General features: G+C 45.5%; 1 protein-coding gene across 1 annotated transcript in view; it reads left to right on the top strand.

Moving 5' to 3' along the window:
• Window positions 1–433: 433 nt before the first annotated feature.
• The window catches only part of nrg3b (neuregulin 3b), a 186,539-nt gene continuing 166,018 nt past the window's right edge, over window positions 434–20,954 (top strand). The window contains exon 1 of the mRNA XM_061095547.1: window positions 434–1,341. Within this exon, the coding sequence (XP_060951530.1) occupies window positions 501–1,341 (841 nt within the window). The 5' untranslated portion in view covers window positions 434–500. The remainder of the gene's footprint in view (window positions 1,342–20,954) is intronic.

Here is a 20,954-nt window from a genome sequence, read left to right as displayed (position 1 = left end):
TTTTTAGCAAGCGAGTGAAGCGTCCTGGGATTTATCATCGCTTCGTTTAGCTCACCCCCCCCAACCCCCCCCACCCCCTTCTCTCACCTGTCCATAACCCGTGCGCGCGTCTTGTTGAAGTGTGTGTGTGTGTATATCCTCGTGCATATTTGTGTGTGTATGTGTGTGTGTGAACCTGCATGCATGCGTGTGCTTGGTTTGTTGTCCGCCAGAGGGAGTGTAGGTTATATTGCTTGTGTGTGCATTTGAGTGCTGTGCCAGATTTTAATTAGTAGTGTGCTCTACGTGACTGTGAGTGATGGTGTCTGCTTGTGTGTTTGTGTTACGTCTGTGCATGTAGATACAGTATATAGTCAAGCCATTGTGCGTGTGTACTATAGGTTAAGATGCCCAGCTTTCCTCTTGCACCACATCCCCTTCCTAGTACGTGTCCTTGTGTCGTCTGGCCACCTGTTTGACCCCCCGTCCATATTAAAGAGACCAGAACCTCCAGCTCCAGGATGAGTGAGCGCTCCGGAGCCAGCACTCTGGCAGCCATGACGCTGGAGGAGCCAGGGGCTGAACAGGCTTCTCCCCGAGCCCCGGGCCCTCTCCGCTGTGGCCCGTGTGCTGTGTGGCCTCGCCAGCAGACATGGCTGTGTGCCGTTCCCCTGGTAATGGGCTTCGTGGGACTGGGACTCAGTCTCATGCTGCTGAAATGGATTGTGGTGGGATCCGTACAAGACTATGTCCCGACTGATCTGGTGGATCCTAAAGGTAGCATTGGACAGGACCCTATATTTCTCTCTAAACCCAGTGCCATGCCCAAGGGGCCCGACATTTCCACCGCCACCACTACTTCAACTGCCTCGACCACGACGATAGTGTCCACGACCACGCCGCTCGCTGCCGATGGCACCGCCCCGGCGCCAAGAACTCGAATCGGGCCACCAGCAAACCACTCGGCCAATGGCAGCACTGCCAACGGAGATAGCAACCGTGCACCACACCTTCACAATCGCGTTGGCACCCGCATTAGTGGCACTGTGGTCACCTCCTCCACCACCCGCGCCACCCGACTCCCCCCTCCGCCCAGCGGTAAGGAGGTCACCCCTCGCAGCACTGTTAGAAAAGGAAGCGCTAGTAATGGACACAACGGGGCTGGAAACTCTAAGCCGGGGCAGACGTCTGCCACCGTCGCCACCACAGCATCCACGACATCTACCGCTACTGTGAAGACCACCGCCAAGGTGCAGCCGACCAGCTCCCAACCAGTACCACCGGTGAAGCCCACGTCACGCTGGGGTCACGGGCGCCAGGGCAAGGGCCCGGCAACACGCCCACACCACCGCTTCCGAACACGTGAGTTCACTTTACAGGATGGAGGTGCTGGTATGGATGGTGGAGTGCGTCTGTGTGAGGTTATCTGTGGAGCTGGAGATGAGGGTCTCTGTGGAGCTGGAGATGAGGGTCTCCCAAGAGCTCTTTTCTGGGCCTTTACGGTTGTAATAATAACTCTGTCACTATAGCTACGCGTTATCATATAACTATATGCTTGGGTAGGAAATATGCTCTGATATGACTCATGATCTCTGAATATAAATGATTTCTCTTCATATCTACATAGAAAGTGGATACACCAGCAGCTTAACATTAATCGTATTCATTAGCACAGGCAGATATCAGGGGATATTCTCAGTATTTTCACCCCTCTCGTCTTTATCTTTTACTTGTGCATTAATCCGATATGAATCTTACCTCCGGAGGAGTTTTTTTTTCCACACACTGCTTTAAGTGCCATTAAAGGCACAGCTCCATCCAGTAGAATTCATTTTGTTCTGTCTGCTACACAAAGCTAGCCAGAATTGTTATTATTAAAACAAATAACAGGAGCAGGTGAGGTGTGGAAGTGGGAGGAAGGTTAGCTCTCACCTCCTGTCTAGAGGAATCAGATACAGCAAGGCCACACAACCCATTTAGATGAGAGGATACTGGGAGCAGAGTGTCGCAGGTACTGTTTTCACACTGCAGGGAGATAGAGAGAGGGAGAGAGAGAAGCGAGAAGGGCTCAGTGGGAAAAACAGACACAGGGATGAGAGCAAGGTTCTAGAAGCAAGTGGAAAAAGACAAGATTGGAAATGGAGGAAAAGGAGGAAAAAGACTTTGAAATACAACACAAAGCTGGGGATGATGGCGAAGGAAGGAAGAGAATGCGGGAGGCATAACAAAGCAGGGGAATGAAGAGTGGGAGCTGGGAGTAGAGAGAGATGGCAGATGGAACGGGCTAAGTGAGGGAAAGGCTTGAGGGAGATACAGGGTTTATAGCAGAGGAGCTGTGAATTTTGCATATTTAGCATTGTGTAAAGAAGGAAGGCTTCCTGATTATTTATTCCACGAGGGACATGTTTTTTAACATCACAAGATATTTTTTTTCCGAAGAAGGCGGGGCAGGATGTGAGAGGAGTCCTGACTCCTGACTGGATATGACTGTGAGATATTTGGTTCCTCTCCAACTCGAGGTTCTCACTTTTCTTTCTTTCACCAAATTTGGCTGGAACACGAGATTTCATTTTGCAGTTCTGATTTAACTCTGCCTTTTGGCTCAGGGTCATTCGAGCGTTACTTTGCGTTTTTCACCTCAGCTTCCTGTCGTTGCAACAAGAAGAAATCCAGTAACAAACAAGTGTGTGATCAACATGACCCTGCAAAAAATATGAGTCAATGGATCCATCACGCGAGCGGATTATTTAATAATCAGTTTCCTGTTCTCTTTTTTCAGCAAAGTGCTCTAGAGGGCAATGACAAAACATTAATATGAAATCTGAAACCATTACCCCACATTTCTGGTGTGGATCGTTTGCTTGGACGGCGGTTCCAGTTGATTCCTCTCGTTTATCTGCTGGACGCGTCACAGGCATCGATTCAACAAGGAAACGGGGATCAAGTGACGTTATTTCTTTCCTCTTTACCTCAGGTCAAAACATATTTCCAGTATTGCTGGTTGAGCATTTGATGTTTAGCCACATATACTCTGTTGGTAGTTGAACGGCTTTATTTCCCAACTGGCTGCGGTTAGCTTGAATTTAGCATGGCATTGATTTTAATGGTGACGTAAGTATGGAAATGGCCACAGAGAATCCTCAGACTCCTCCTGCAGCATAATCTCCAGAGTCAATTACGTCACTCCACAAAGAGCTGCCGAGCGGCTGAGCGCTGCCAAACCGGGGCACCCCCCCTCGTGTGAACATCAGGAAGAAGCATCTGTCTGTCCTGGGTACCATGGAAGGACACAGCCTCGAAAAGCTAAAGCACACCTAGTCAAATTTCCCTCAGCTATTGACAGCTTTAAGAAATTAAAAAAGATAAAATTGGGGTGCCTGATGTTTTTGGTTCGGTCTCCATCCTCCATGTTGACCTCATGTATGTCGACCTCGCGAATGCTTCATCTGTCAGGCAACAGATGTCTTTGTCCCTGAAAAAATGTCTTGGCTATGCTCACTGAATGTTTAAATCGATAGAGATGCTTCTTTACAAACCTCCAAGTTGGCACAGTGAGATAAAATCTGTAATAAAATAGCTTGGACCCAGAATATAAGATGAACTAATGGAAGCTGTGAGCTCTCAACCCCTTGTCCTGTTTTCCAATAGCATCACCATGACAGCCATCATTATTGTAGCTCTTTGATAAGCACTGGACATAACAGATGACGTCAGTGTCGCTGATAAAAACACTTCCTGCAAAATATTCTGTGGTTCTGCGCCTGTCAGTCACTACATGAAGTTGTAACTATGACCTTTGAAGAATTCTGTTTCCTCAACCTCAAGAAAATCATTGCTGATTGTATTCACCAGTTGATTATTTTCAAATTGGTGCCTGGACTGTTGTTTTTTCTGCTGTGAATCCACTGGTTTTGTTAAACAGACAACTGCACTATCATGTTCCATCACTCCCAGGGTTTGTAAAGGCTTTGCATGCAATTAAGTCCAACAACAGTAACATTTTGAGCATATGGCGAGAAATTAATTCGTAGTTTTCACTGTGGACCTGCACCGCTGACAGTCAGGCTATTCTACTCTGCTCCTCGTGTTGACACTGTTGATATTGAGGCAATTTTTTGCACTGGATATAACTTGAATCCTCACCACCCCTGTCCCGGTAATATTTATTTACATGACCCTGGTGTACGGCGTTCATATCTTATACCCACGACGCTAACGCAGCTTTTCATGAAGCTAACTCTGGATTTTGAATGCAGCCTCTTCCGTTTCGAGGCCGCTGTAATCGTATGTAGAGTTGAGAGTTTATGACACTCGGTAATGACGCACAAGACAACGTCTCCGCTGATGATGAAGCGCTCGATAAAACATGGCTTCAGGTGCGGTCTTGGGTTCAGATAATCTCGACTACGAAGAGGAGGCAGTAACTTGATTTCCGCTCCCCTCTCCGCTCATTGCTATTGCTCCTGCATCCCCGGTGAAGACCTAAATGAATCTCTGTGTCCTGGAAGAAAGACAAGCTTTGTCCTCAGGGGATAAGGACATATTTTACCTACTCCTTTTGTTTTTCTGTTTTTCCCCCTCGCTCTCACTCTCTCTCGCCATTTCCCCACGGTTATTGGGTCTGCTCTGGGCCTCATTGTATCCCTCCATCTATTTTTTGCTTTGTTTTTATGTTTTCTTCCTCCTTTTTATATGTTAGCGACGCAGCTCGCATTTATGCTCATAAATATGGGCAGATGCAGAAAATCTGGCACACAAACACAGGCATGTAGCATGCGTGTGCCCACACTCATGAATCTATCATATGGTTGATGCGTTTGAGGCTCTCGTGTATCCGGCTCTATTCTCTACATTCAAACCCCATTGGCCCAGAAGTGGAGACATAGCAGGCGAACGGAGCAGTGCACAGTAAATGCCTGTTGGGAAACCATGGGAAGCTGTGTTGGCTCAGGTCCGCCTCTAAGACACACTGAAATCTCCCTCTGCAAAGCGTGCTTGTAATTCCCTGCACATCTCACCAGCCTGAGTCCAGACTTGTGAAAATCGCCGGTCACATTCAAACTCTTTGTCGAGCCGTTCAGAGGAGCTGGTGCTGGAACGTCCACAGTTGGGAGAAACAACCGAGTCAGTTGTGTGCTGCTGGACTCATTTCGGGAGTGTCATCCAACAGAAGAGGAGGAAAGTGACACTGCTATCAAGGCTGCTGTAAATCACCCGACTGAAACAACAGCTATTAAATCAGAGCAGCTGTGCACTAAAGGCATTAAAAGAGATGAAAAAGTGTTGTTGCGGTTCTCCCTGTGGGTTTAATTTATCATCTGGCTCCTTTGGCACCTGAGGAAATGAGTCAGGAGGCTGCTGTGCTTATACTTAGTCCTACATCCCACCACTGTCTGTCCACAGCTTTTTCTTTATGGTTTACTGAATTCTCAAGAGCGTTATCACTTCTCCATCCTATAAAATGATAAAGCATTATAAACAAATTTGATAGCCTTGTGAACGGCCGGCCCACTTAAGCAGACTTTTCTTCGGCCGACACAGATTCTGCGTTTCCAAAAAAGTGACATCTGCAGATGGTTTAATAGTCGCTGTGATTGGTCGGCGCAAAATCACCTCCCTCCCAAACAGAAAACAGCTTAACAATGTCATACTGAAAACTGGGGCGTTAACAAAATGGCATTTTAGGTCTGAATAATGTGCTGGCACCGGACAGCTATGAATTCAAAAGCGTGGCCGGATATTTTTTTTCTCCCCAGACAGAAAAAATACAGGAGACTGACATAGTCGTTGTCTCTGATGTCACATCAAAAAATAACAGATGTTTTTTCACGACGCGCAGGCCTCTGTGTTTTGAGCCGACTATACATGAGGCCCGCACAAAGTACTTCTGTAGGACCAGTGGAGCGTGTAAGGGGGATTAAAAACAAAGATATAAATCCAGTTTGCCTCTCTCTCGCTCTCTCTCCAGGGAGGTCAGCCTCAGATTTGCCAGGCTGTCTCTAAGGCCCCTCTGTCTCTCCTGAGACATGCTCGGCCCGTTCGTTGTGGCTGGGCCAGAAATTTGCAGCTGCACCCATTTACAATTACTGTATCTTCCTCATTTGGATGCAGAGCTCTTGGTCGTCGGATTCAGATCATTTAGAGCTGAACGTTACCAGGAGATATTATATTTAATTGCAGATCTACTCGACTCTTGTTGTTGTAACCCCTCAGAACAGCAGCATTGAGTTAACATCTTGACTAATACACCTCTTTTACTTTTAATTGAATAATGCTTTGCTCCTGGGAATGACTTGATGACTCTGGTGGCCACTGTAAATCAATTGAGGAGGTCTTTCAAAATGTTAATTAATGTCAGAAGTTATTCATATAATCATGGTAAAGGAGGCATTATTAAAAAACCATGCCTACAGACATGCTTTGTGTTATTTTTCCGCCTGTGCGCCCGTTTGCCTCCAGTATTCCTCTTATCGTGTTCATATGCAATCTGAAAAAACTGAAAAGAGCCTTTGGTTCTTCTCCCCCATTTAATCAGACATTCTTCTCCTGGCGTAGCTGAGATTCTTCAGACGGTAGCAGATGTGTGGATTTACTTTGCACATGCAAATTAACAAAACCGTGCCCGAGTTCTGCAGCGATGACCCCGGACGTCTTGCTCGCAGAGACACTTGACACTGATGGGCACCAATTACAAAGCAGAATACATCAGTGTTTTCACTGGGCTAAGCCTGCAGACAAATTATCCCAGAGTGACAGCCCGGCGAATGCTCGAGATTTTGTGGGAATTGATCCCGTGCCCTTTCCATTGCTGGTGCCCTGCTCTACCCACTGAACCTCACACAATCGATAAGAAGGAGGGAGGGAGCCGCGAGTGCTCAGAGAGAGAGAGGGAAGGAGAGAGAGAGAGAGGGAAGGAGAGGGAGAGCGGGAGGACGGAAATAGGGTGTGTTGGAAAAAAATGAATTTATGGGGGCAAAGACTGTCAAAAACCATAAGAGCATCCGCCAGGAGTACGGATCCACCATTCTTCTCCTTCTATTATTATCTCTCATTTTTATGCAGATTGCCCCCAAGGTATTATCCGAATTTGAATTTTTTAAGTATTTCACTTCAATCCTGTCACCACAATGTCTGCATGATGTATCCTATGCAGAACTGAATCAGCAGTCTATGTAAATCAGTGCCCTGTAATATATTATAAATTTTTTGCTGCCATAGGTGTGTGTGTGTGTGTGGGGAAGATAATTTTCACATAAATACAATGAAGAAAGCAGGCATTTGAAAGATTATTTTTCTACTTTTGTTGGAGGTGAACTTGTTTTTCGTGTCCGGAAAATTAATCGGTGACTTTTTTCATAATCGGGTAAGCGTTTAATTTCTCACAAAGAAAATTATGTCTATCTCTGGTTCCACAGTCTGGGTATCTGTGTGATGGTTCCCCCTTCGCCTCTGGGAAATGATTCCAGGCTTCGTTTGTATAAATATAAAACAGCTACAAGATAAATCCAGGAAATAATGGCTGAATTAATCAAGAACGAGTGTGATGTTAGTTGGCAGCAGTTGCGCTAGCCTCTGCTGTTTGTCCGGTATTTATTATCAAACTGTGTAACACCGATGGGAGAATGCAAGCGAGAAACAAATCCGGCAATGACAGGTTAACGTGAGAATGTGAGAAAATGGTCTTCATGAAGGTGAAGCTGCTGCCAAAACATGTCATGTCGGCCTCATTGTCCAGTCACACAAGGGATATATGATCCTTGACTTGAGCCTCTTAGGCAACACTTCCCCCCCCGGGTGTGTACATATCCCTCCTCCCTCAGTTAGATTGGCTGACCCTAACCACAACCCCTTCCCCTAACCTTAACCTCTTTACGACCTAAAGCACACAGAGCTTGCTGGGGGTGCTAAAAGGCCGCAGACCGAGTGCCTCCGGAGGGACTTTGCCTCAAGAAACTAAATTCTCTGGCTTCTGTTTCCCTGCACGTGTTGCTTGAATTATGGCACCAAAGCTCCATCCGTGGCCCCTCGGCTTTGGAACGACCCACCTGAGGAGATCCTAGAGTCAGTGGCTTCGTTTAAATCGCTTCTTAAAACCCAGTTTTATAGACAGGCTTTCATGTGATGTTGTCGCTTTTTATTTTCTTTTTATTATTATTTTTTATGTCCATCTGCTGCTTTTATGTGATCAAGTTTGTGACGTAGTTTTTGACCACCTCAGAGTTAATGTCTGGACTTCATGTCACGTTACTTCCTGCCGATTGTTATATCTCTTCTATTTGCCTTTTGCTTTGCTGTCAAAACCTTTTCAAAGGTGCTATATATATAAAATGTATAATAATATTTGACATTCATTTATTCATTATTTACTACTGTTCAATGCACGAGAGGAAAAAGTCCAAACAACTTCAGCTGCTGTTCTCAAGTTTGAAACATGAGTCATAATCCAACCAGCTCTGTCTAAAATTACAAAAGTGGTGTCCATTCCATTCCTCTTCATGTAGTGTATGCACACGCAGGCCTACCACTGAAGCTAACATCGTGTCGTAGCTGTAACGGATATCCTGCGAAGTTTATCTCCTGCTTCCCGGTGACATTGGCACTGACTCTCCGGCAGCAGTCAGGGGACTCGTGGATCGGCGGTGGAGACGCCCGCCTGCTATAAGTAGTGACTGAGGCCATCTTAGGGCTTCTTAATGTCACAGTGTGATTTATGTAGACAAAATGTCCACCTGGAGGTGGCACAGAGAAGAAGAGGCACGGGCGGGGGTGCACTGGCTGAAATATTAATGTATGGGAAGAGAAACGTGGAACGTGTGTTGCCGGAAGTGTGAATAATTGATGAAGCTTTCCTTTTTATGAAGTGCTTGAGATGTCCCGTGCCCGGTGGTCTAATGGCAGAAACATGGTTCAGGATTTTACTGTACAAAGGGACCAATAGTCATAAGTGACCTTTCTTATTATTAGAAATCTGAGGCCACTCAAACTGTAAGACATTTGGATTTCATATTCTGCTTTTTCTCCCTCCTGCTAATCCCTTGTCATAAATTTGGAACCCCCCACAGAGTTAAAGCTTCCTGATGCTCCCACTGAGAAATAAAAGTGTTCCTGACCCAAGGATAGAAATAATCCTAATTGAAAGTAAACAGTGAGATCCTTCTAGTCTTCATGACTCCCCCACTTTATATCCTTTCAAATTGGAGGAAATGAAGAGTAGAGAACGATTTTAAATACTGGGTTTTATGGTGGAGGTGATGTCTGTGTGTGTGTGTGTGTGTGTGCGTGTGTGTGTGTGTGCAGGTGCGTGTGTGTGTGTGTGTGCGCGTGTGTGTGTGTGTGCGTGTGTGTGTGCGTGTGTGTGTGCGTGTGTGTGTGTGTGCTGGGGGAGTTCTCACTACCTCGCTCATTTTAATCACATGCTGTCACGGCTACTTACCCACAAGTCGTCTTCCACCGTGCTTGTTTGTGGCTCAGCGATTGGGTCCTCGGTACTGGCCTGGTTCTAATCCAACAAAGAGCCCAGTCAGTCATTCAGTCATTCAGTCAGTCATTCATTCATTCCTTCACTCGCGCACCCGTTCATTCATTCGTGTGCGGAGAACACAGTGACTCGCAGACAGCTCGAGGGCCGCAGATACAGTGGCCGAGTGCGATGTGGCTGTGGTGCTGCAGAGAGGATTACAGTCCATCATATCTGATCTCAGACTGTTAGATCCCAATATTGAATTACCGACCCTGCGGGGTCTCTGGTTCCGTTATCAATTTGCAAACTAATAATGTGGAGAGGAGGAGGATGGGGGTGAGTGTGTGTGTGTGTGTGTGTGTGTGTGTGTGTGTGTGTGTGTGTGTGTGTGTGTGTGTGTGTGCGGCTCTCAGGCAGGTTTTGGGTGGAATGTGATGAATCTAATAACAGCCAATCTGATGACCAGGGGACAGCAAGTGGCAACACAAGTACAGTGCCACGTGTGATTTAGGTCTTGTGGCGCTTCAGTTGAATACATGATGTCATTTTGGGGGGGGCTTACAGCTGTGGTGGCTCCTTAAAGCCTCCATTAACCACCCTAAAAAACATTTATTGGCCACAAATGCTTCAGAGCAACATTTTAAAAGCAGCGGGAGGAGTTATAAACGCAGAGGAGCGTGAGGAAGATTTGAGGACACGCACACAATGTAGTTTAGTTCATATTAAAATACTTTTTCCATTTTTTGATACCCAAGAAACAACTTATACAAAAAAATAATCTCATTCTGTCTAATACGAACCTCGCACTTATCTTATAAGCCTCCAGTAGTGAATTGCAATTTTAGAAAGTGTTGCATCCCGTCCTCCAAACTTGTCTGGACCCAAACCCTCGATTATTTGCGGCACGGAGAGATATTTAAAGTCACGACTTCCAACTGAGGTATGCACGGCATGTGGAACACGATTTCTCAGCAGCCCGGCTTCGCACAGAGCATCTGGGTGCATGACGAGCCTGCAGGAGAAGTGTGGATTGCGGAGGTTGCAGCAGTTGGATTGATTCACTGCAATGTGTGGCCTGCTGCCACCCCCGGTGACGGGAAATGTGCCATGGTGCCCTGGTTGAGATGGAGAGGCTCGTTGTGCTGCGTGGAGATGGAGGTGGAGATGAAGAGATCGAGGTCACCTCCGTCTCTCTCTCTTCCACTATTATTCATGCTTCTATACTTAGGTTCTCCTTTTTTGTGTTCTCATCCTCCTGTTCTCTATTTTTAAGGCACCCTCTTGGCTCTCAGCTCCTCTTCATGTCGTTTCTTCATTCACCAGCGAATGAAGAGCACCGCCAATGAGAGCTCTCATCTTAGAAGTGTACCGGAAGAGATTCAGCCATCGTTCATCATTCATAGAAATATGACACTAGCAAATGTAAAGTTAAAATTATTTAACAACTATTGTACTGTTTACTGTAGACCTATACTTCTACCAGTGATGTTGAAAGTATAACTTCAGCCCAAAACTTTGGCTGAAGTGCCTCTGCCTGGAAATTCAAAAATGGCCTCTTTCCCTTCGTGACCACCAACACCACAGTTGTCCTGAGCCGTTTGGCCGGTGCTGACACAACCGGGGCTGAAGGAACCGTTTCTGAGGAGCGTGGTGATCCCGAGCCGTTCAAACCGCTGGCACAGGCGACTGGCACATGTGGCGGTTCAAACGGTGTGTGTGTGTGTGTGTGTGTGTGTGTGTGTGTGTGTGTGTGTGTGTGTGTGTGTGTGTGTGTGTGTGTGAGGGAAGAGCCGGGGCTGAACCAGCTCTGTTTGAAAACACGGAGGATGAGGAGCCATCTCTGAATCCAGGTTTAGTGTCAGCAAAGAACATGAACATGAACACAGCTTTTCAGATTCCCACCTTTAATTGGAGTTTACTTTTCAAATATATATATAAATATCATGCGTAGAGACGTCTCAATAGGTCGCCTCTATGTAAGCATTGATCCAGGCAAGATCCAAGACCGATTGAAACTGTAGAGTTGTTCTAAACAAATTAAAGAATACATACACGTGATATTAAAACCAGCATCGTATAATTTAGCTTTCAGCTCAAAAAGCACATGAAAGTGTTCAGTGGCTCTTTAAGTTCTGTTTGAAGTCGTACACTGAATTTACATAGAGGACGTTTTATTTAAAGGAAACTGGTACGTGCTCCTCTCACCTTAAACGTCTGTATCTTCAACACGCAGCCGCTCGACTCCCGATCAGACAAGAGCCGGTCGTACCAGCTGATCCGGCGTGACGGGCTATTTTAACGCAGCACGCCGTGTTTTTGGAAGAACTCTGGCTCCATGTATCATTAGAACCAAACTTCAAAGTGCTTTCGAATGTACATAAAGCTTTAAGTGGCTGAGGTTCAGCCAACAGGGCGGCCTCCGTGCTCTGCTTTATGTTTGTCCGCTATCGGTTGGAAATCCTCCTCTGTGGATTCGTTAGATCTCGGGAACCAGGAGAGGAAAAAATTGGAGATGCAAAACTCTGCTCCCAAACTGTAGAATTATCTCCCACAGAGATTTTATGGAGGCAGCTTCAGTGAGTCTATTTCTGTCAGCTTTCATCTCATCTTTTTTACTTTCAGTATATTTCTGTTGTGGTCCCTCTTTTGAGTATCACATGACTTTTTAGCCATGCTAGATTGCTCCACCTTTTACCCCGGGCGGTTTGCTTTTTGGTTAATGTTCTGCTCACTAACTGTGTTGTTAGAAATCAACATGCGTGTATCGATTTCGCCTGGCGTCATGGACTGAACACCATCTTGTCCCGGGGTTTTTGAAGTGTCAGATTATTCAATAGACTGAAAGATGGACTGTCGGTGGCCCAGGTTGGACCCGATCATGGCATTGACGAATCGTGCAGAGGGAGAGGGAGGCTCCACTTCGGTCGTCCCGTGTTATTGTCCTGGGGGCGTGTGCACAGCTTGTCTCATGTGGTAATCCATGCATGGTAAAACCTTAGCCATGGGGATAATGTCAACTCACTCCCGAAGATAACAAGACAAAAGCCCTTGCCTAGCGCTCACTCCACAGTGTGTTTCATATTCCCCTAATCTGCCATCTTACATTGGTCTGTTCTATGGATTTGTTGTCCAAGCTTGCAGATTAACACAAACAAACACACACACACACACACACACACACACACACACAAACAAACACACAAACTGGACTGTGCAGCTTTGCCAGTTGCTTTTAACAGAAAAGATGGCAAACAGGAATGACATTCATACACTTCACTATATTAAGCGCCCCCTCTCCGCAGGTTGTTTGAAGGCTACATAAGAATAGTTCATAATCAGTGATGCTACAGCTGTTGTTGTACAGTGCATCGTCACTCGGGGACAATCAATGCAGAGCAAACACATTTATCAGCCGTCGTGTTTAACGTCATTAGATATTGTTTTGGCCTTGGATTTAAATGTGCCAGATGTTTGTATTAATTCATGGAAATCATGGATGACTCACGGCAAGTTGATGGAGCCACGGTAAGCAGGGTGTGATTGAAAGTCGCCTACTGGGGTTGTCAGTGGTGAGTGGGACGAGGAGCCTGATGGGAGGAGTTTTGGTTTTCATATAGATTCAGCTCATCTGGCCGGGTTGTGCTATTAAGCCAGTCTCCCCTTCCCTCATGTATTTTTCTAACCTTTGACCTCTAAGGCTTTTCTGTGACATACGTTTACCCTGTTGTCACCTATGCTTGACACTGATTGGCTCGTGGATGTGCGTGCATGTGCCAAATCATTATAAATGATCTGAACCATGGTTTGTTTGATAAAGACAGAGATCAGCTCTTTTGACTAAACCCATTTTAGCCAATTGGTCCGTATCATGGCCTGAGGCAACTTATACACCTGTGACTTTGGTTCCGACTACACTGGTGAATCAGAAGTTCCGAACTATTATTTTAGCCTTATATAATGTTTTTATTAAACTCATGGATATCATGGATTACTTGTAGCAAGTTGATGGAGCTACCTTAAGGAGTGGTACTGATAACACCCTGCTGTGGTTTCAAGTTAAATGCAGGAGCAAGTTATTGTAAACAGTGGCGGCTGGTTACACTTTTTTTGGGGGGGGGCGCACTTGGGCGGCGCGGTTTAAATAGCCCACCGCAATGAGAAAAAAAAAACTCCGGGGTGCTCCGGTCCCCGGACCGAGACCGGGACGTCCCCGGGGTCCCGGAGGAGCACGTCCCCATGCACGTTAACATGTGGTTAAAAATTTCAGCTGATTATTACTGATCGATAAAACTACACACACGACACAGTAAACAACAATGATTCTATCTGTCCACTGTCTGTCCTCTACCTGTCTCACTCAGTGCTCCGGGACCGGAGCTGCACCTCCGTGCAGATTAAAAGTATCTGCTAACTATGCAGCTCCTGTAGATCAGTGATAAGGTCTCTGATTGGACAGTCCTGTCAGCATGATGTATAAGAAACCCTTTCATTGGCTCTAGGCGCAAGTGAAGTGCGCCCATGGCTCGAACTGTCATCCGCCATTGAGAAGCTGTCCTTGCTCAAATGTTCCTGCCCCTTTTGTTGGCTTCCATAGACTTCCACTTGCCCGGCGCCCACAGGGAGGAGTGGCTTCTCTCTCAGTGATAATGAATGGCAAATATATTACCAAATATAATATATTAAGTGGTTTTTGACAGGGGCTTACGGTCTCCGGCACACATTTAACGCTTTCAAACAGTACATTTCTTATTAAATTATTTGATATATAATGTTTTTTGACATGTCATTTTTATTTTTATTTTTTTTTCATCTCAAAATTGTAGGGTGGGCGGCGCCCCAGCGCCCTGTATGACGAACCGCCACTGATTGTAAATATCTGTGTGTAAAAGTGTGAGACCTGTTGGTGTGTGTCTTTGTGAGTGCGCGTGTTAGGGCTGCTCAATTAATCGAAATATAATCCTGATTACGATTATTGGGTCAAACGATCTCCAAACTACTATAATCGAGTTGAAACGATTATTTGGCATTTTTTTCTAAAGAGACGCGCATTCGCAATTCAGTCCCTCCCCTAAAGAATTCTCATTAATAATGAGAGGAAATTTCAAAGTTCTCAGTTACAAAGTTTTTTTATGGAGAGTGTTAATGTTGCCATCATTAAGGGTTTGAATAACTGAGCACCAATATCCCGAATGGTTTCACGGAGGAATAAGACACGCAGCGGTAATCGGTGTTTACCGGAACCGGAAGTGACTGGTACTTCCGGTTAGTCATTTAAAAAAAAAAAAATAATGGCACATATTAATAATCGTTTGAATAATCGTGATTTCTTTTTTGTCCAAAATAATCGTGATTATGATTTTTTCCATAATCGAGCAGCCCTAGCGTGTGTGTGAAGTTCTGTTCCTCTTTAGCCGCACGAGGATCAAAAGATCACAAAAAGACATTTGGCAGTAGCTGCTCAAAGTGGCCCGAAGGTTTGAGACCACTGAATCTGCACCAGACGGAAAGAGCTTCCATTCCATTCACACCCAACCCATCAGACAACGCAGTGAATTATATATTGAAAGTCCTCCCCCCCCACACACACACACACACATCCCAACATCCAGGCTGAGACATCTTTCTTGCTGTCTCTCTCTCCTCCATCTAATGTGCTGCATTGAATCATTGATAGGACATCCACAACAACAGTGCTCCTCCCTATAAAACACCTGTCACCGACAGCCTGAGAGGAATATAACTAGAGCGAGGCGCGGAATCTGTTTTGATCTTTTGAAGAGTGAGTATGCGGCAGAATGATGCATTTTGGGGCTTGTAGGCAAATGGGTTATACTGTCGACTGCCGTGCCTGATATGACACTTTAAAAAAAAAAGAAGATATATTTCAGCGCTGGCGGCTGAGTCACAGATTGGAGTTGAGTTTTTGTCCCCCCAAAAAAGTGGCTGCATGAATTGTCATCATCATATTTTCACATAAAAACCCCAGTATGTGAGTGACACTCTCCTGTGGTGGCGTTTTGTACATTCCGTATGTCTCGTCTTCTCCCGTGTGTCAATATACTCACAGAGGAAATGGAAACAGCCAACCCTGTGTGTGTTTTTCCATGACGGCTGTTAATGGAATGGAACGACTCGGTGCAACTGGAGAGACGCTGCCGTTGTAGGCACTAACACGCGCTCCTCACTCACTCATCAAGTATACTCTTTGAACTCAGCTGGAGTCGGGGATGCTTCGGGGATATGATGGAATATTTTATTGCAGTTGTGGGAAAGCAATTGCTGGGGTTGCCTCAGTCCGACAAGTTTCACCCTATCCCTGCTCGTAGTAGCTTTTAAAACCTTAAAATCCTCGAGCCGGGTACCCAAGTGACTATTTTGCATGTTGTTACTCCTAAACCGTCTGTTTTACAAAAGGACTGTGTTCCCTCTGAGTCTGTCGAGTGTGTGCGTCGGCATTTGCGAGCGTGTGTGTGTGTGTTTGAGTGTGTGCAGAGGCCGGGGAGGGAGAGGGGGTTAGTGAAGATGAGGCTGACGGCCCAGCCCCAGAACGAGTCTGTGGCATTACAGAGAATAATGAAGATTAAGCTGAGATTGGGTAGTTGGAAGATTGGAGGGTCAGTGTGTAAGATCAATGCGTGGAGCCAAGTGAAGATAGATGAAGGTGAGGGCAGACAGATTTCCCGTGGAACCCCTCTTAATTAAAAGAAGCCACATATTCTCTCGAGTGGCCGCGTCACGCCGCGATCTGATAAGAAAATAAAACTCCAGGCATAATTCATGGTTTTCTTCTCGGCTGAGGGGGTTTCGAAACGCTCCGTGATTTGCCACATCCCTTCTGTGCATTAACGTTATGTTTTTAGACCAAATTCTGTGGGATTACATGTACGGTGTTGACGACAAACTGTTACTTTATTCTACACAGAATATGTGATAATAAACAGGCCAGTGCTTTTGTTTTGGGTCATGTCCAGGGCAAGGCTGGGCATAAGTCAGAAAATAGACACGCACTTGTTCTTTGGTAATCCACAGCAGCTGGTGTGTGTGAGTGTGTGTGTGTGTGTGTGTACATGCAGATATCGCTTGTGTCCACACGTGCATGTGTGTGTGTGCAGAGACAAGAGAGAGGAGATGTAGCTGGGCCAGATGGGTCCAGCTGTGGATCTGGTGGCCTAGATAAAAGGCGAGATGGGTGCCACCACCTTCATCAGGTGCCAGCAGAACAGTTAGAGGAGGTGTTAAAGCTCCAAGGGTTTTTCGGGCCCATATATCCAGCTGAGAGAGAGAGAGAGAGCGAGAGAGAACTCCTCCTTCATAATGAAGAATGGTCAAAAAATGCACTGGTGTCCTTATTAAGCTTCATATCACTGTTACAGCTGTAATGTATTGATCGGGAACCCATATTCATCTTCTCAACTTGGGTAAAAAATAAATTGTTTTAATTATTAGCTATTTCTTTCAATGATTAATTCATTCTGTCCAAAAAAAATGGGTTTTACATTTTCCCAGAAGCTAAGAAGGGGTCCAAAAATCATCTATATTATTCTGAGTAATATTTAGGCTGCAATTAAGTTTTTGTCATTATCAATTATCCTGCAGATTTGTTCCCGCTTCGTCTTTTTAAATGGTGCAAATCCCACAGGGATGTTTAAAATGTCGAGTCGGCAGCAATGCATCACAACAGGGTCAGATCTAGGGGTGGGGCTTGGGTGGGAAGGGGTTCCCTGTCAATATACTAGCAATTTACCAACATTAAATATGGTCATTTATTAACAGTTTTGGTTTTCTAAGCTTTTTTAAAGTACATATTATACTTTATTGGAAACCTTTTCAGTGATGTGTGGCTTTGCTTACAGCTGAAGAGCAAACAACAGTAAACATGGAAGGACTTTAATGTGCACTCTGCTGACTCAGCAATTGTGCTTGAATGTCAGACGTATAATTGGCCCTTCTGTTTAATCGTGGCCCCCTTTATGGCCCCTGATTTATGAAAGTCCTAGACCCGCCACTGCAGCAGAAGAACCTGAGATCAGAGACTGTGCAAAGGACTGAAACCATCAATCGGCTGAATAGCTTTTGGTGCTCCATCAATAAATTCCAACTCTAGATCATTTAAAGCAGATTAAATCCTTGATAAATGGCCATAAATCATAAATATTCTTCCTAACTCATTTTGAATCTGAAGGAATAAATATAAAATGTTGCTTTTAAATTTGGCTGGAAAGTGTCTGCGGCCCTAAGCAGCCATTTCAGGAAACCTCAGCACGGAGCCCGACTCCACACAAACACTTCAATGGTCTTTGTGAAAGGAGAAGTGGGGAGCCAGTGGCTGGTCTGAGGAGGAGGAGGAGGAGGAGGAGGAGGAGGAGGAGGAGGTGGAGGAGGAGGAGGAGGAGGAGGAGGAGGAGGAGGAGGAGGTGAGGTAGCCGGTCTCTGTCCTTTTTTCCAGGGAACTCCAGGACAGCCAGAGCCTTCACCAGCACCCCGGGGAGAAGGAAGACAGATTAATGCGGAGGCTTTAATATTTCAGATGAAAACGTATTACTGCTCTCTTGCTCTTCCTTTCTCTCCCCGGCTCGGAGACCAGGGGCCTCAGTTTTACTCGCTTTCCCCTTAAGTCCTTCCTCCCTGCCTAGAAGCAAGAGTGTGTTTTGCTGTGGGGTAGACCCCCCCCCCTACCACATCAAAACCCTCTCTGTCGACTCATTGTGACAGTGAGTGGGGGATCAGTCAGACACAACTCTAAATGAATAGTGGTGTGTGTCTGTCTGTGAGCTGGCACTGAGAGCTCTTGACCTTGCAGCCGACCCTTTGCTCTCGCTCTTCGGTGGCAGGTTGAATCAACAGTGTGCGTCACCACCTGGGATGAGACGTCCCCTTCCTGTTTTGTGTCATCGCACAGACAGACGCCATCTTCAAGCGTCAGAAAAATCCATTCTGAGCCCATTTTTTTTTTCTTTTCCATCTGATCCAGTGGCAGCGATCCAGGCTTAAGACTAAAGAATCCACGTTTTTGTATGCTACAGAATGCATAGGTTTCCAACTTGTCTGCTGGCGAGTAAATCCGCCCTAAGAAGATTAGAACAGACTGTTCTCTCCCCACACGTGTGCGATGAGACCAAAGGAAGGAGCTCCATGGACGTAGGCGTACAGGCTACGTCATAGGGCGCCTCCTCTGGGACCCATGGAGCGTGCACCGAGCTTTTAGAGCCATGGGAAAAATCTATAGCATCTTATTGCCTTTATTTAATGACGGTGATGTTCATAGATACTCACGGATGTTTTTCTAATGCGGCAGTCCATTACAGTTTTGTGAAAAGAAAGACTGATGCATGGTGGTATTAAAGGAACTGGATATTTTCCAAGTAGAGGGTGAATTAAAGGCCGTTTCTTTCGGAGGAGTCAGCATGTAAAGACACATGCAGCGGCCAAAACCAAGGGAATCTGGCAAATCTGGCTGCTATTAATCGGTTAAACGAGCATTCCCTCATTTACTCAATGTAAAAAATAATTACAAAATGCCAAACCAGTTTCCAAAGTCCATAGAGACATCTTAAAATGTCTTCTTTAGTTTGATGCACAGTCCAAAACCCACTGATTTCCAGATCACAATGTTATAAACAAAAAATAAAGAGAAAATTGTCATATTTAAGAAGCTGGGATTAGTGAATATTTGGCAATTTTTATTTGACCTAAATATTATTCAACCAGCAAAGTAGTTGCTAATTCATTTTCTGTTGATCCACTAATTGATTAAATGACCCTGTTGTGGTTTTGTAAGATAATGAATTGTGGTTATGGAAAAGGAAAAAAGCCAATATTAATTGTGGGTGTGACAGGAAATGAGTGTAAAGAACAGTTATCTTTTCTTTATTTTTGCAGTCTTTAATGGTGCAAATAGTGACGATTCAAATTATTTCTGAATGTACTTCACAATACAAATATTTCCTAATAGTTCATAAAGAAAATAGACTTCAAATGACCTACAATTCCCCCCCGTGGCCACTGGGCCTAAGTAGAGTCTGTTCCTGGAGGCTCTGATTAATGTTGAGCTGTTGCTAAAGAACAAGTTGACACGACTCACTGACACACAGGCTGGAACTCAGATCGTCTTATCTGAAGTGGGACCTCTCCACAGCTAACCATCCGTCCTGTTACTGCGTGTGCAGGTCAGGGTCACCGTGACAACATGGCAGCCCTAACGTGCAGTCCCTCAGTGAGTTACCAGGCGGGGGGGGTTTGCGCAGCCTCTGGTCCTGCTGGGAAATGTATTCCCTGCAGTGTGCCCAGGCTCAGACCCCCGGCCTCCCGCCCCAGTTAGGAGGTCTTACTGTTCCCCGGCCCGACTCCTGCTGAGCTCTCCTCTCAATCAGGAGCCGGTGCTGGCAGGTTTATTCTGTGTCTTCCTTCTCGTGGTTTTTCAGTTGATGCATACTATTTAAGATGTCATTCTCCATCTACCTCCACTCTCAGGGCCTGGGGCTTTATGTCAGAGAATGATTTCCTCCTCCTCCTCCGCACCTCCGGAGCTGCACACGTCACATGCACAGAAGCTCGCATGTGCCCACTTAGGACACAGCGAGACACATGCTCACCCTCCCTCTCACACATGCATTCAAAAAAACAGGTTTTCGCTCTGCTGTTTTTTGTCCCCCTCAATCACTCCATTTCTCTCTCTCTCTCTCTCTCTCTCACACACACACACACCTCTGCAGTTCGTCCCTCCAGAGGCCTCCTGCCTCTCTTCAAGCCAAACAGTGTGCTAATATACTGACGTGTTTGACACACGCCCTCGTTTCCCCCATTTCTTTCTCGCTCTCCCTCTTCCTCCAGCTTATCACTTCCTTCACAGCTCCCTCCCTCCTCTGCAGACTCACGTGCTGCAGAGACTCATGCACACACATCGGTTTTGCATATTGAATCCTTATGCAATTTCCCCATAATTAATCGTTTGAGGCGACAATTGAAGTAATGAGCATAATTTTTTTTCAGGTAGAACCTGAGATCAAGGTGCGATCGCAACTGACGGGGAATTCATTGAAATCAAGATTTACGGCGTCTGTAAAGTGAGCTCCGATTTGTAAGGAGATACTAGATGCTGTTTGGACGCTCAGCTATCAGGCACTTTGTCTTCATGGTGTTCTCAATGTGAAGGCAGTAAAACATCGATGTTCATTCAAAGTGTTTTCTTCTATACATACACACACACACACACACACACACACTTTATTTATTGTGATTCATTTCTGTGGTATCCATTTATCGAGACAGTTAAAATCCAGTTTAATCTAAAGCTTTGGGAGTTATATTAATACGCATTAACATTTTGACAAATGACTCCAACCTCGACTGTAATTTATTATTTTGTGAAGAAAAGACAAATTTGCTCTCTGTGTGTGTGTCACTGTAACACCCCCCTTCCTATAGGTGTGGCCACAGCCGACTGGCAGAGCGCACACTTAAAGATAATGGGAAACAATTAGTTAATTAATTGATTTACACAGAATTAATCACAAAC

Source organism: Limanda limanda, chromosome 21 (genome assembly GCF_963576545.1).
Source record: "Limanda limanda chromosome 21, fLimLim1.1, whole genome shotgun sequence".
Lineage (NCBI taxonomy): Eukaryota > Metazoa > Chordata > Actinopteri > Pleuronectiformes > Pleuronectidae > Limanda > Limanda limanda.
The sequence above is the reverse complement of the archived record's forward strand: the minus strand, read 5'-3'. Positions and strand labels throughout refer to the sequence as shown.